Source organism: Elephantulus edwardii, unplaced genomic scaffold, assembly GCF_000299155.1.
Source record: "Elephantulus edwardii isolate Elephantulus edwardi_28Jun2011 unplaced genomic scaffold, EleEdw1.0 scaffold00065, whole genome shotgun sequence".
NCBI classification, from domain to species: Eukaryota; Metazoa; Chordata; class Mammalia; order Macroscelidea; family Macroscelididae; genus Elephantulus; species Elephantulus edwardii.
Genome location: NW_006399815.1, coordinates 4824814 through 4838202, shown reverse-complemented (window position 1 = coordinate 4838202; position 13389 = coordinate 4824814). Strand labels below are relative to the sequence as shown.

Below are 13389 nucleotides of genomic sequence, written 5' to 3'. Positions count from 1 at the left end.
AGTGTTCAACTGCTATTCAAGAGATTGACAGTTTGAACCTCCCAACCACTCCGCAGATGTGACAGTATGCCTCTGTAAAGATTTGCAGCCTTGGACATCGTATGGGGCAGTTCTCCTCTATCCTGGAGGGTCCTTGTAGGTCTTAATAAACTTAACAGTGATTTTGGTTTGTTTGGTCTGTAACAATGGACTTGAGCATGTCAGAGATTGAGAATGGTGCAGGATAGGGCAGGGTTCCAATCTCCTGAAATCCTTGAGTTCAGTTGTAATAGAAAAGATCTGAGTAGAGAGGAACATGTATACTTACTGTCCTTCTAGGTGCCTGCATCAGAGAGAGGATGAGCAGGGAAATGTGTGAGACGGTCCCTTTTCTGTTCACAAGACGTTGCATTAGTGTCTTGTGTGATCAGTGCGTGAATGCCTGCATCTCTGCCTTTCAGGATATCTGCTTCCTCTGTTCTGACTTGGGTTCATTGGGTCATTGTGAGTTGTAGTCGACTCAGTGGCACCTGACAATAGAAATTCATTGCCGTTGATTGGAAACTGACCCACAGCTGACCTTCCAATGTATTTTCAGAAGCTGTAAATTGCATTGAAGGAGATTGCCCATCTTTCTCCTGCTGAGCAGATTGGACCACCTACCTCTAGGTTGGCAGCACAACTCTTTACCCACTGGTCAATAACAGCTAAAATAACAACAACAAAAAAACCCCAATAACTTGATCTACTATTCCCTGCCCTTTAAAGATGAGAACGACACAGTATAGTTGTAATTTAAGTGCTACTTATATAATTCAGGTATTATCATAAACTGCTTAAAAGCTGTTGTCTTGTTTTGTTGCATACAATAGAGTCAGAACTGATTCATAGCTGACACTCCAGCAGATTTTCAGAGATAGTTAATCGCACTGGAAGAGATTACGTACCTTTCTCCCACTGAGCAGCTGGTGGATTCGAACTGCATGTCTTCAGGATTGCAGTGCAGTTTCTTGTCATTAGGCCACCAGAGCTCAATTTAAAACTATGGACCACTATTATTTTAAGTTTTTACTTATGCCCCCATTCCATACTAAAATGCAAAGTTCAGTGCCGTCACACAATTTCTAAAAATTTGAAAGGTTTTACTGCATTAGGTTTTTATCCTTGATGTATCACTAACAATGGCTTCAAACAGTACAATTTATCGTTTTATATTCCTTCAGGTCAGGCCCCCAACAAGGGTCTCACTCAGCTAAAATCAAGTAGTCAGTCAGCACTGCATTCTCTGTGGTAAACTCTGGAGAGAATGTTTCCTGGCCTTTCCAGCTTCTGGAGAGAGCCCACATTCCTTGGCTCTGGGTCCCTTTATTCACCTGAAAGCTGGGAACGTTGCATCTCTGACTTCTCTGTGGCTTTCCAATTTTTATGTCAAGTCAGTTGATTAGCAACCATTCTTCTACCTAGAGTCTGGATTCCCTTCAGCATGTCTAACGTATTCACAGGTTCCAGAAATTAGAGCAGGGGCATCTTTAAATGATCATGTTTTGTTTGCTTCCCTAACCTTTTCCAGATTATTCCCAACTTTCTGAGTTTCTGCTGTGATAACACTTTTGAGCTTCCTCAGTTTTGCCTCTATCCTCTGTGTTCCTTTGTGCTCATGTTCCGCAAGTGGAGAGAGGAGCCCCTCTCCCTAGTGTCTGTCAAAACTGCTCAATTCACGTATGCGTTACTGCAGGTTAGGGCATGTGGATCGTAGCTCAACTTAAATTCCCAGATGTTCTAAAAGAAAATTCTTTAGTTTATGATTAAATATTTTATTTACTATTCAATTAGGATTTTCTTCTTTTTTACTCCCTGTGTATAAAATCCAGCCTCTTGATTTTTTTTTTTTTTTTGGTCACATATTCTCTTCCCCACCTTCCCCTTCCCCAGACCTCCCTTCTTTCTCCTTCCTCCTAATGGTTCTTCTTTCTGGCTCCATCATGGGTTTCTGTCTTCTGCAAGCACCCTCATCTTCAACATGAGCAATTTGTGTTCTGTGTTTCTAAAAAAGATAAGCTCTAAACAAAGATTATATTGAGAGCTTGTTGTTTTGTGCCATAGAGTTGGAACTGACCCATAGTTTACCACCCAGCAGGCTTTCAGAGGCAATTAATCGGACAGGAGGAGATTGCCCATCCTTCTCCCACGGAGCAGCCAGTGGCCTCCAACCATAAGCCTTCAGGATGGCAGTGCAGCTTCTTGCCACTAGACCACTAGAAAAAAAAAAAAAAAAAAAAAAAAAAAAAAAATATATATATATATATATATATATATATAAAATGTAGTTTGATAACTAATTGGTTATTGGTGATCTATTTTCTGATTTAAAAAATTAGAAAAGTATATTTCCTAACTTTGCATTATAAAATGAAATTTGCTTGTTTTAAACTAAAAGGTGCAATATTGTGTCCTTAGAGTGGCATCCACTCCCTAAACAACATGCCTCTGGAAACTCTATTAATTTGGATAAATGTCAATAGTTGTAGAGGGACTTCAGGCCTTTAGTTCATAGGGTCACTATGAGTCATGCTCGACTTGAAGGCAATTAATAACAATGACATCTGTTTATACATACAGTTTTAGTAAGTCCATTATTAAAGTTGTTAAAAGAGTTGTTGTCTTGGAAAAAGGACATTATGCTTGAAAAGGTGAAGGGTCAGCAAAAGAGAGGAAGTCCCTTAACAAAATGAATCAAAACAGTTACTATAACAATGATGGCAAGGAATATGAAACCATGGGAGCCTTTAGTGGAAGTACCTCACGCCAGTCAATGGAAATGGCCAATATAACCACCATTAAATGTGGCTTGGGGGGTTGGTTGGAAAGTGATGGAATTAAATGTTCTGCTATAAACCCAGACAACCAAACGTTGGGCATGAGTACATAAAAAATTATGAGAATGGCATAAAATAGGGCAAGAATCAGACCCATTTTTCACAGGATTGCTATAATTCATAATCAGCTTGATGGCACTAACAAAACAACAATAAAGTGATCTGAACTTTGCATTCAGATATTTTCTACCGTAGACCTTTGACTGTGTTGCTATATAAAGATTTGGAAATCCTCTGGGTATTTATGAGTCTATATTTATATATAGACTCTACAATAGTGAAGTTGGTTTGCTTTATATGTAACAATGGAGTTGTGCATGCCAAAACTTGTGTAAAAGGTGCAGAATTTAGGAAGGTTCCAGTCTATTGAAGTCTCACCAACAACCTGCATTATGCTGATGACCCACCCTTGCTTGCTGAAACCGAGGAGGACTTGAAACACTGCAGAAGATCAAAGACTGTTGCCTTCAACATCAAAGATTAAAAAAATCCTCCCCACTGGACCAATAAGCAACATTGTGATAGATGGAGAAAAAGATTGAAATTGTCAACACTTTCATTTTACTTGACCCCAAAATCAACCCATGGTACCAGCGGTTCGGAGATCAGGAGACATAATGCTTTGGGCAAGTCCATTGTCAGAGACCTCTCCAAATTACTTAGGAGCAATAATGTCTGTTTGGAGACTAATGTGTGTCTGATTCAGGCCATGGTGTTTTTAATCACTTACTATGCATCTGAGAGCTGAACAGTGAATAAGGATGAAAGAAGAAGAATTGATGCCTTTGAGTTGTGGTGTATTCCGCAGACTGCCAAAAGAAAAAACAAATAAGTCTTGGAAAAGATGCAACCAGAGTTCTTTTTGGAGACAAGAATAGTAAGGCTTCATCTCACATTCTTAGGTCATGTTGCTCGGAGCAGCTGTTTCTTGGAAAAGGACATCATACTTGGAAAAGTGGAGGGTCAGCGAAAGAGAGGAAGTTCCTCAGTGAGATGGATTGACACAGTAGCTATAGCAAGATTGTGAGAGCTGGTGAGGATGACACAAGAGAGGATAGAGTTCAGATCTATTGTTCATAGGTTTGCTATGAATCATATTTGACTTTAAAGCACTTATAACTGGCCAGAAATATTTGAACTATTTTAAAATACTTGAACTATTTTTAAATCATTTCAAAGTTTCACTATTATTTTTTTTTTTTTTGGTTTAAAGGTAGGAGTATTAACTATTAATCAAAATAGTGACTTGAATTCTTCTCCTCATTGCTTTTTCTCTTTGCTTCTTTCTGTTTTACATTTTCCATATGAAATCTGAATAGACCAAAGACATATTGGTTGCTCTTGTCATTCAAGGCTATACTAATCCCCAGAATACACAGAAAGTGAGAGAAAGGCTTAGAAGTCAGCAGCTGTTTCACATGACTTAAATGTCAAAAGGAACGGGGTGAAGTGTGTTTTACTATAATCCTTGGTTCATATGCCTTGACTAGAATTCTTGGAGCATGAAAAGAAGCCTACATGGCACAGTGGTGTGTGCCCCGTTTCAGATCTCTCCAGCATCTAGATTGGTAGCTGGCATGAAGTAGGCACTCAGTAAAACTAATCAGTTGAGTGGTTGAAGGATCCCCATGTTTTAAATAAGGTTCCCCAGTGGTACAACAGTTAAGCATCCGGCTGCTGACCAAGAGTTTGGCAGTTCAAACTCCCCAGCAGCCCCTTGAGAGAAAGGCCTAATAATCTGTTCCCTTAAAGATTAAAAACCAAATGAAACTTCTCATCATCAAGTCAGTCATGGCTTATGGTGAAGCTGTAGAACATAGGCTTTGCAAGGATGTAAGTCTTCCTGGATGCAGACACTTTCTCTTGCAGAGTGATTGGTGGATTTAAACAATTGTCCTTTAGCTAACAACTAACTGTTTTAATTGCTGTGTTACCATGGATCCTTCCAGATTTTACGCACTGGCATTGAGTCAGTTCTGACACAAAACTGCCCGGGACCCAGTTTCCAAGACTACATCTTTACGAGAGGAGAAGGTTTCATCTTTCTCCTACGGAGCAGCTGATGGATTAAAACTGCTGAACTTTCAGTTAATGGCTCAGCAGATAATGCCACACTGCACCACGAGGTCTCCTTCCTTCAAGATTACAATCTAGAGAACTCTGGGGCTAGTTCTGCTCTGATGGACTTGGGACCTGTATTGGAAAATGTCTGGTTTTCCATGGTATGGAGAGGATTTCTCAGAAGACTTAGACTGGAAGTGGGAGGCATAGCAAAATAATCCTTTAAAACCAGAATCTATAATCTCAGGTTTGAATATGACAAGAGGTGAAAATATACTGTTAACTCCCCCTGTGTTTTAAGTAAAAATGTTTAAAATGTAGTGCCACCTGTATTCGAAGGCACCAAACATGGTTAAATTGGAGATTCTTGCCTGGCTGATTACAGGACTTTCAGTTGGGGCATCAGAAGCTGTACTTCAAACAAGCACTGCTGTCATTCCAGGAAGTGCTGAAGTGAGATGCACCATTGTGTCCCTGGGCTGATTCTGAATAACTCGGGTCATACTTTCGTTGTCCTCAGCCACATGAAAGGGAGTCCAGTGATGAAGTGGTTAAAGCTCTAGGCTGCTAACCAAAAGGTTGGTGGTTTGAACCTCCTTTCAGCTGCCCTGCAGAAGAAAGAGGGGCCAGTCTGTCTACTTCTGTGAAGATATACAACCGTGGAAAGTCTTTTAATTCCGCTTTGTCCTGTAGGTTCATTATAAGTTGAAATGGAATGAAACATCGTTTGGGGTTTCAGTCGTCTGAAATCTTTATTGATCAACAGAATCCTGTCCCAGAGAGTTCCATGTATTAGTCAGTTACCTGGTCTGAACCATTTAATCCTCGTGGCAGTCCTGGACTGTTATGATTTCTTTCCTGTGGTATAGAAGCTTTACCAAAATTAAATAGCTAGAAAGCAATGGAATGTGGGTTCAGATTTCAAGAGTGTCTGCCATCTCTACCATACTACACCTCTCTGCTATCCACAGTGTTTTGCTACTTCTGTGAGTCTTACTCCTTGATGAGAAAGGAGTGGCAAAGCGGGGAATGATTTGTAAAGCTGGGGATACATTCTTTACTAGAGAAATCTCTACCTAGGAAAGCTTTGAATAGTTACCAGTGAAACATTAATGCTGAGATCAGTGGCATTACATAACCCAGGGTACAACACAATTTTTCATTCTTCTCTTACATTGTGTATGTGTGTGCAAAGGTTTCTCGGTTTGCAGGGTTGAAATCCACATGAGTGTGTTTAGTCAGCTACAGTGCCACCTGATGTTGATACCTGCATTTGAATTGTTTGTTACGGTGCCTTTTCTGATGATCTCCACAGAGTAAGCCACAGTCTGTTCTGTCACTTTAGAGGACACTGGTTTTTACAGGTGCACACTTTGTTTCACTGCCAACTCCAATTTCTCTTCAAGACAAATTACTATGACAAAGGGAAGCAGTCATCTGGCCCACAAAGCTTAGAAACAAAAAAAAAGAAAACAGCCTAGCCGAGAAGAAGAGACAGCGGGCCGCTGTGGAGCGAGTGTTCTGTAGTCCCAGAGTGCTGTTTGCAAGGCTACATTTTCTCCCAGCTCTGCCTTTTGCCTGGAGGTCGTATAACTTCTGTGCAGCTTAAGTAGGATCTTGGACTGTTTTTATCTAATGTGAAATTACATCACTTTTCTGCTCAGTGCCTTCCAGTAGCTCACAGTTCCTTCTTTTGAAAACCCCCATCCCAAAACTGCTAAAGACTGGTTTCCTCCTAGGAGGCATCTTTGTAGTCTCTACTCCCCTTCCCCTCAGAGTGCTTCATTATCTACTTCGTGCCCTATTCAAATGTCACGTCCCAGGGAGCCCGTTTCTGAACCCTACCAACACTCCTTCTGAAGTAAACATTCTCCATTTCTTTCCCTACTTTCTTTTCTCCATAGCACTGAATCATCAGCTCACATACTGTACGCTTATGTTGTTGTTTCTCTCTGAAGCTTATCAGAATACGCACCTCATGAGTGCAGTGGTTTGTTTCTACCGCTGTATCCCCAGTGTCTGAGCCAGGACCGGGCAAGGGCAAGATGCTTAGAACATGCTGGGTGGATGGGTGGGTCGAGTGGATGGTGTGTGGATTGATGGATGGAAAGGATGTAGTGACTCTGACCTCATGGTTTGGTGGCTGGAGTGTAGCAAGAGGAGAGATGTTGGCATTGCTTCGGCTCCTGGTGAGCAGGACTGATATTGCCAGCTAGATCTGGCTGTTTCGCAGGCCCTGTCTGGTCCCTAACCCACTGTTTGTTCTGCAGATGTTAGTATCGCTGTTGGGTGCCTTGGGCTCCAGCTCATAGCAATCCTACACAACAGAAAAACCCTCCCCAGTCCTGCAACGGGCTCACAGGCTGCACTGTGCTTTCACCCATTGTTGCCATTACTACATCGGTCCGTCTTGTTGAGGACCCTCCTCTCTTCCACTGACTGCCCACCTGTGCACACATGATATCCTTTTCTAGGGGCTAGCCCCTCCTGATAACATGCCCGAGTGTGGAGGACAAAGCCACATCGTCTTTACTTCTAAGGAGCACTCAGACTTCACTTCTCCCAAGGCGCATCTGTTCCTAGGGAGGCCGTGATGTATTCAGTGCTCTTCACCAATATCACAGCTTGAAAGCATTGTCATTTCTTTTTGGACCTTCCTTATGCATTGCCATTGTCTAGGAAACTTTGGTTCCTCCTCCCTTTTTTGTTTTAGGATTCTCCATTAGAACAGGTGAAAAGCCTCTCAGGACTTCATCCCTCTTATTTGTGTATTGCCCCTGATTTTTTTTAGAGAACAAAAAAAGCCAGTTCCTTTCAGATCCAGCACTAGGCTGCAAAGCCAGATGGAGGGAAACTATGAGTCAGAATAGACTAGAGAGCAGTGTGTTGGATTTTTTTGTTTTGCCTTTTACTTTAATAACTACTCCAGGTAGGATATAAATCTCCAGTTGCTCATCTCCTTAACACCTATGCCAGCAATAAGCACACAGGTAGTACTGATAAATATTTGCTGACTGATTAACTTTTTACTAAACATTATGCCATAAACGTTTTCCCTGTTGTAAATAAGAATTTGAAAAAACTGATTGGCTGCATTAACTTAATATTTCCTGTAATTTTTTTACCTTTTGCTAAATGTTTCTTTTTCTTACCATTTTTGTGTTTTAAAAGATACGATAGCAAACATTCAACTCATAAAAATTCTATATTCTTATTTGTTTTCCTGATTATTTTCCTAAGATCAAGTATTGAAGTAAAATCCCTGAGTAAACAAACATGTATGACCATGATTAAGGCTATTGATGTGAAACACTGATCTCTCTTGGAAAAGTTCGTGTTACCCGAATTACCCACCATTCCGAGAATACTGTGTTTCTCCAGCCACCTGGCCTGCCTTTCACTGCCATTCACACTTACTTTTCTCCACTGGGAAGTACAAAATTGGGTTTTATCTTTCATGCATTTTATGTCTTCTTAACATTGAATTGTTTTATTGGGTTTGTTCTACCAAACTCAAGCAAACTGGGTAGGAGGAATAAGCAGAATCAATAGCCGTAGCACTGCTAAGGAGTCCCGAAGGGGACACAATCCACTCTTAAGTCCTGGTTGATTCTCATAGTGGAAAGACCATTTTTAGAAATGAGGAGAAAATGTACATTCGGGATGGGGGATGTTGGGGAATTAAAATTAATCAAGTGAGGGAAAGTATCTTTCAAAAATTAAACTACTTGCAAGAAAAAAAGAAAATTAGTAACATCAAATGTTCTATGACAGGTTTGGAAGCAGGAGTGGCATCCACTTCCTAAACAGCTTGCCTCCGGAAACTCTATGAACTTTGATAAGTGTCGATAGTTGTAGAGGGGCTTCATGCCTTTTGTTCACAGGGTCACTAAGAGTCGTGCTCGACTCGAAGGCAATTAATAACAGTAACAATTACAATTTTGACAAATTCAGGTGCAGACACTTAGATTTAAAAATATTTAGGAGTAGGAGACAGAGAATAAAGTGATTTTTTACTGATGTACATTTAATAGCTCTGGTGGCCTAGTGGCAAGAAGCTGTGCTACAGTCCTGAAGGCACATGATTTGGAGGTCACCAATCGCTCTGTGGCGAAAGGATGGGCAGTCTCCTCCTGTGTGATTAACTACCTCTGAAAACCCGCCAGAGGGTCAGCTATGGGTTGGTTCCAACCCAATGGTAAACACCTGCGAAATTCATTTTTGGAGAAGATGATGTGTTCTGCTTTGATACATAAGCAAGATAATTTCATAACCTTGGTGTGAATAAAAATTCTAACTTATAATTTGATCCTCCCTGGCAGCTGGATCATGAATCTCATTGGAAGGTACCGCACAGTGTCAGGATCAGAAAAGAACACCCCTCGGTGGGAACAGGACTACCACCTGCAGCCAATGGGCAAATTGGGATTGTTTTATGAATATCTTGAAATGAGTAAGTAATTTGTAAAGTTTGAATAGTAGAAATATGGCAAGGCATGTTTTGAATCTTAAAAGCATCTGTTATTGAGGCAAATAATTATTTAGCTTATTGAAATAAGACAAATTTGTTTTTCTCTGCTAGATAAAATTACACAATCAGGCTTTCAAATAAGGTGGCTGTGTGTATCTCTGTCAATATTTATGTAGTACAGCAAAAGATTTATTACCAAGTAATGAAATGGAATATTCATTGAGGGATATCTTCACTATTAATTATCAAATAATCTTACTGTGTAGCCTGTGAATGAGCTCAGCAGCACTTGTGAGATATGATTCCACTTAAGACTGGAATCCATGCAGACACAGCTGTTGGTTCGTACAGTTATGAACCACATCTCTCAAGAAAGCTGGTGAGAAATGCTACTTTATGTCCACCTGACCCACCTCACTGCAGCCTTCAGCAGCGTGGCTGTTTTTCTGGTGGGTACTTTCAACCTGTTTCCTTCGATGACCTCCAGGCTAATCACTGGCTTAAATTCAGAAGCATTCTATTCATCTGGAACTAAAATTTGGCATAGTACCATCTTTCCTGAGTCTCTTTGCCCATTTGCATATTGCTTGCTTGAGTTCCATTTCTTTTCTTCAGTTGAACCTGATTTTGAACTCTCTGTTGCCTTTAAATGGATGCATCTCAAAATAGATTTTCATAGGAAACACCATCTTTTCTATTATGCATGACACACTTATATTTAATAGAAGGCTAACAATTTACATGTTTTGTATCTGCCCTTTCAGCTAACCATTGCATTGAATTACAATATTTTTAAGCTTAGGAGAATAGAAAAGAAGGCACACATTTTGGTTGACAGCCCTTGCATATATGTATGAAAGACTTCCACATTTGCAGAGACACCCCTTTGTAGGTCCTGTTTACAAGTCTGCAATAGAGGGCAGTTTTATTAAATCACATCCTATATAGAAAATAATTGCTTTTAAAAATATACATTATACATGGAAATACATCTGCAGCCTTCTGTAAGGGAAAGGTTCATCTTGGGCTTCCTCAGTCAACAATGCTTTATAGCAGCCTGGAGTCTGATTTAAATTTCCTTTTTGCTTTTGTTATATTTCCTGACCCGATTCTTTTAACAGTTTAGTTGTAGTACATAATGTTGAGCCACTTTGAGTCTGTTTATTTTCAGAAGGACTGGAAGAAATTACCTTCTAAAATGAGTCATAATTGCAAATGTCTTGTTGGAGTTATTATCAGTGTTAATAATATCTGCCATCCTATAACTGAATATCATTTGTTACTTTAGGAGAAAGATTTATTTTCTATAGCTGATAATTCAGGCAAATGGTAGTGAGAGAAAGAGTTATATATGATTATAAATGGCATTGAGAGAAAAAGTTATATATAATTTTATTTTAGGAAGAGAACTGATTTGGCTTTTAGAATTCCATAGTATTATTAAAATACTTGCTAACTAAATAATGTGGCTTCATCCTACCTTACAAAGAAAAAGATGGTTCAATAGCTATTATAGACAGAATTTTATATTTATGATATTATTTTCCTATTACCCCAGTATAGCTAATGACTTAGAAAAACTAATCAGTATTTGAGAAGAGGCAATCTGTTATTTTGTATTCAACATTGGGGGTAAATGATTTTTGCCTATTAAAGACAAATTTTCCAATTGCCTTTTGAAATAGTTCTATTCCTCTATAGATAACTATTGAGTGCTTTTGAAAACTGTCTCACCACCACATAGGCCCCTTCTTCCTGTTTTCCAATGTTCGCTAGTGATACTGCCATCTATCGACCTCTTCCTTTAAGCCTCCTAACTGACTGGAGGGAGTTCTGGTGGCCTAGTCAATAGGGAGTTGCAATGCTATCCCAAAGGCACTCTATCAGCAACTTCACAGGAGGAGAGATGGAACGTCTGCTCCTCTGCAGTTTGCATCCTCAATAGACCTGCTGAGCGTCAGCTATGTGTCTATTCTAATTTGATAGCAATGAGAGTTTGAGCTGCGTAGGGACAGTAATTTTGGCAAACCACCCCAAGATCCTGCACCCTAGCTTGCCATTGCTCCACAGCAGATGGAACTAAATCTCACCTCTGCCAGAAATGTCATCTTTCTTTTCTGTCCAGTAAATTCCTACCCACTGGTGCTCCTTACTTCTCACAGCTGCTCTTTTCTCTAAAACTTAATAGCACTGACACCTGCCTTGATTCTGGTACCTAACACATGTCATGCAATGAGTTGTCTGCCTGCCCAACTCCTCGGCTGGACTGACCTTGTTGAAAGGAACTACCAGGACTGTTCAGTCTTTCTACCCTTAGCTTCTAGCATCAGTGTCTGGAAGGGTATGCTCATAAATGTGTCTTTAAGTGACTTGACAGTGGAGTTTCAACACACAGCTGGTAGCTAGTTTCACAATAATAGCCCACCCACCCACTCCAAGTTCTGTAGGGCAGATGATTATTTCTTTTTAGGACATATTTTATTTAGTAAACTTCACAACATTCTTTGAGGTTATTGGAACAATTTTGGAGTGTTAACCGTGGTTGTCTCCCAGAGTGTTTGATCTTGACTTCTAAAAATTCAGACACAGAACAGAAGAGAAATAGTCTAGTAACCTTAAAATCCTTAAAATGCCATAGGACACCATGCTGTACTTGGTGTTCTATAAGGAAAAGATATAGCTATCCTAGTGGGAGAAGGATGGGCAATCTCCTCCCATTCCATTAACCTCCTCTGAAAACCCACCTGAGAATCAGGTGTGGGTTGGTTCCAACTCAGTGGTAAACAACAACATGAGTATACTGGTGCTTTCCCAGTGCCGGTTGCCATAGGTGAAATCTAGTAAAGGGATGGAGGGGCCTCCATTTGTCTGTGGGTCTGTCTCCTCCACTTTGCCATGGTAACTTGGATCTCCCTTGTACCATATCCAAGTTCATTTTTTAAATCCATTAAAACAGTAGTATTTTCTCCACTTCATTTACTGTAGTTAATATCAACTCTTCTTAAAAATTATCTTCTTTGGCTCCCCTTCTATCCTGTCCCAAGATCCCCTCTGTACTCTCTGTGGCACAGCCTTCCACCTTTTCTCCTCATCTCTCACCTGCATTGAAGTTCCCGGCCTTGACAAGATGGTGTATCAACATGGCAGCTAGGTATAGTTGGAGAGGATTGATAGGTCTGCCCCTTTATCCATTCATTCATTCAAGGAGGAATATTTTCCACTTGGCTTGTTCAAACATTGTCAGTTGCTGTGTAAACGCTGTGCCAAACACTGTGTAATTTGAGGACAAAATGGACTTGATTCCTGCCCTCACAAACTTAGTGAGATATGGACACTTGTTATGCACCATCTAGCAGACTCAGGTTCATTGAGCCCTTATGAACAACAGATCACTTGGTGGATTGTTGTTGATATGTGCGGCTGAGTCAGAATGAACTCGGACCTGATCCTCCAGCTGGTTTCCAGAGGTTGTAAATCACATGGGAGGAGATTGCCCATATTTTCTGGTGGATTTGAACCACACGCCTTTGGGTTTGCAGCATAACTCTTTACCACTAGAGCCCAGTGGAATGTTAAAAAGATTAGATTTCCTTTAAGAGGTGCTATTTGAACTGGATTTTGAAGGATGAATGGAATTTAAGCAGCTAAAGTGCAGCAAGAGGAAAGGATGTTTCATGTAGAAAGATGTGTGCACTTAAAATCAAAGATATGAAATAACTTAGCAAGTTAAAAACATAGCCCCTAAACAAAATATGACTAGAACAAAGCATCAGTAGATGGGAATGTCAGGGAAACAAAGTCCTTTCATGATGGCTGTCCTGTGTTTAATTAAGGGACTTGAACTTTATCTCTAAGGAGAGAACCATTGGACTATTTTAGGTAAGAGAATCTTTTTTGTGTTACTCTGGTAGTAAGACGAAAGATGTTTTGGACCGGGAATGTGTTCGTATGAGGTAGATTATTCAGGAAGTTACAGTAGGGAACCCAGGTAAGTGGCAAGCA

The 13389-nt window shown here is 40.2% G+C and overlaps 1 protein-coding gene across 1 annotated transcript in view; it reads left to right on the top strand.

The window, feature by feature from the left end:
• The window catches only part of ANO6 (anoctamin 6), a 158765-nt gene that overhangs the window by 124908 nt on the left and 20468 nt on the right, over positions 1–13389 (top strand). The window contains exon 15 of the mRNA XM_006888231.1: positions 9239–9369. Coding sequence (XP_006888293.1) covers positions 9239–9369 — 131 coding nt within the window. The remainder of the gene's footprint in view (positions 1–9238; positions 9370–13389) is intronic.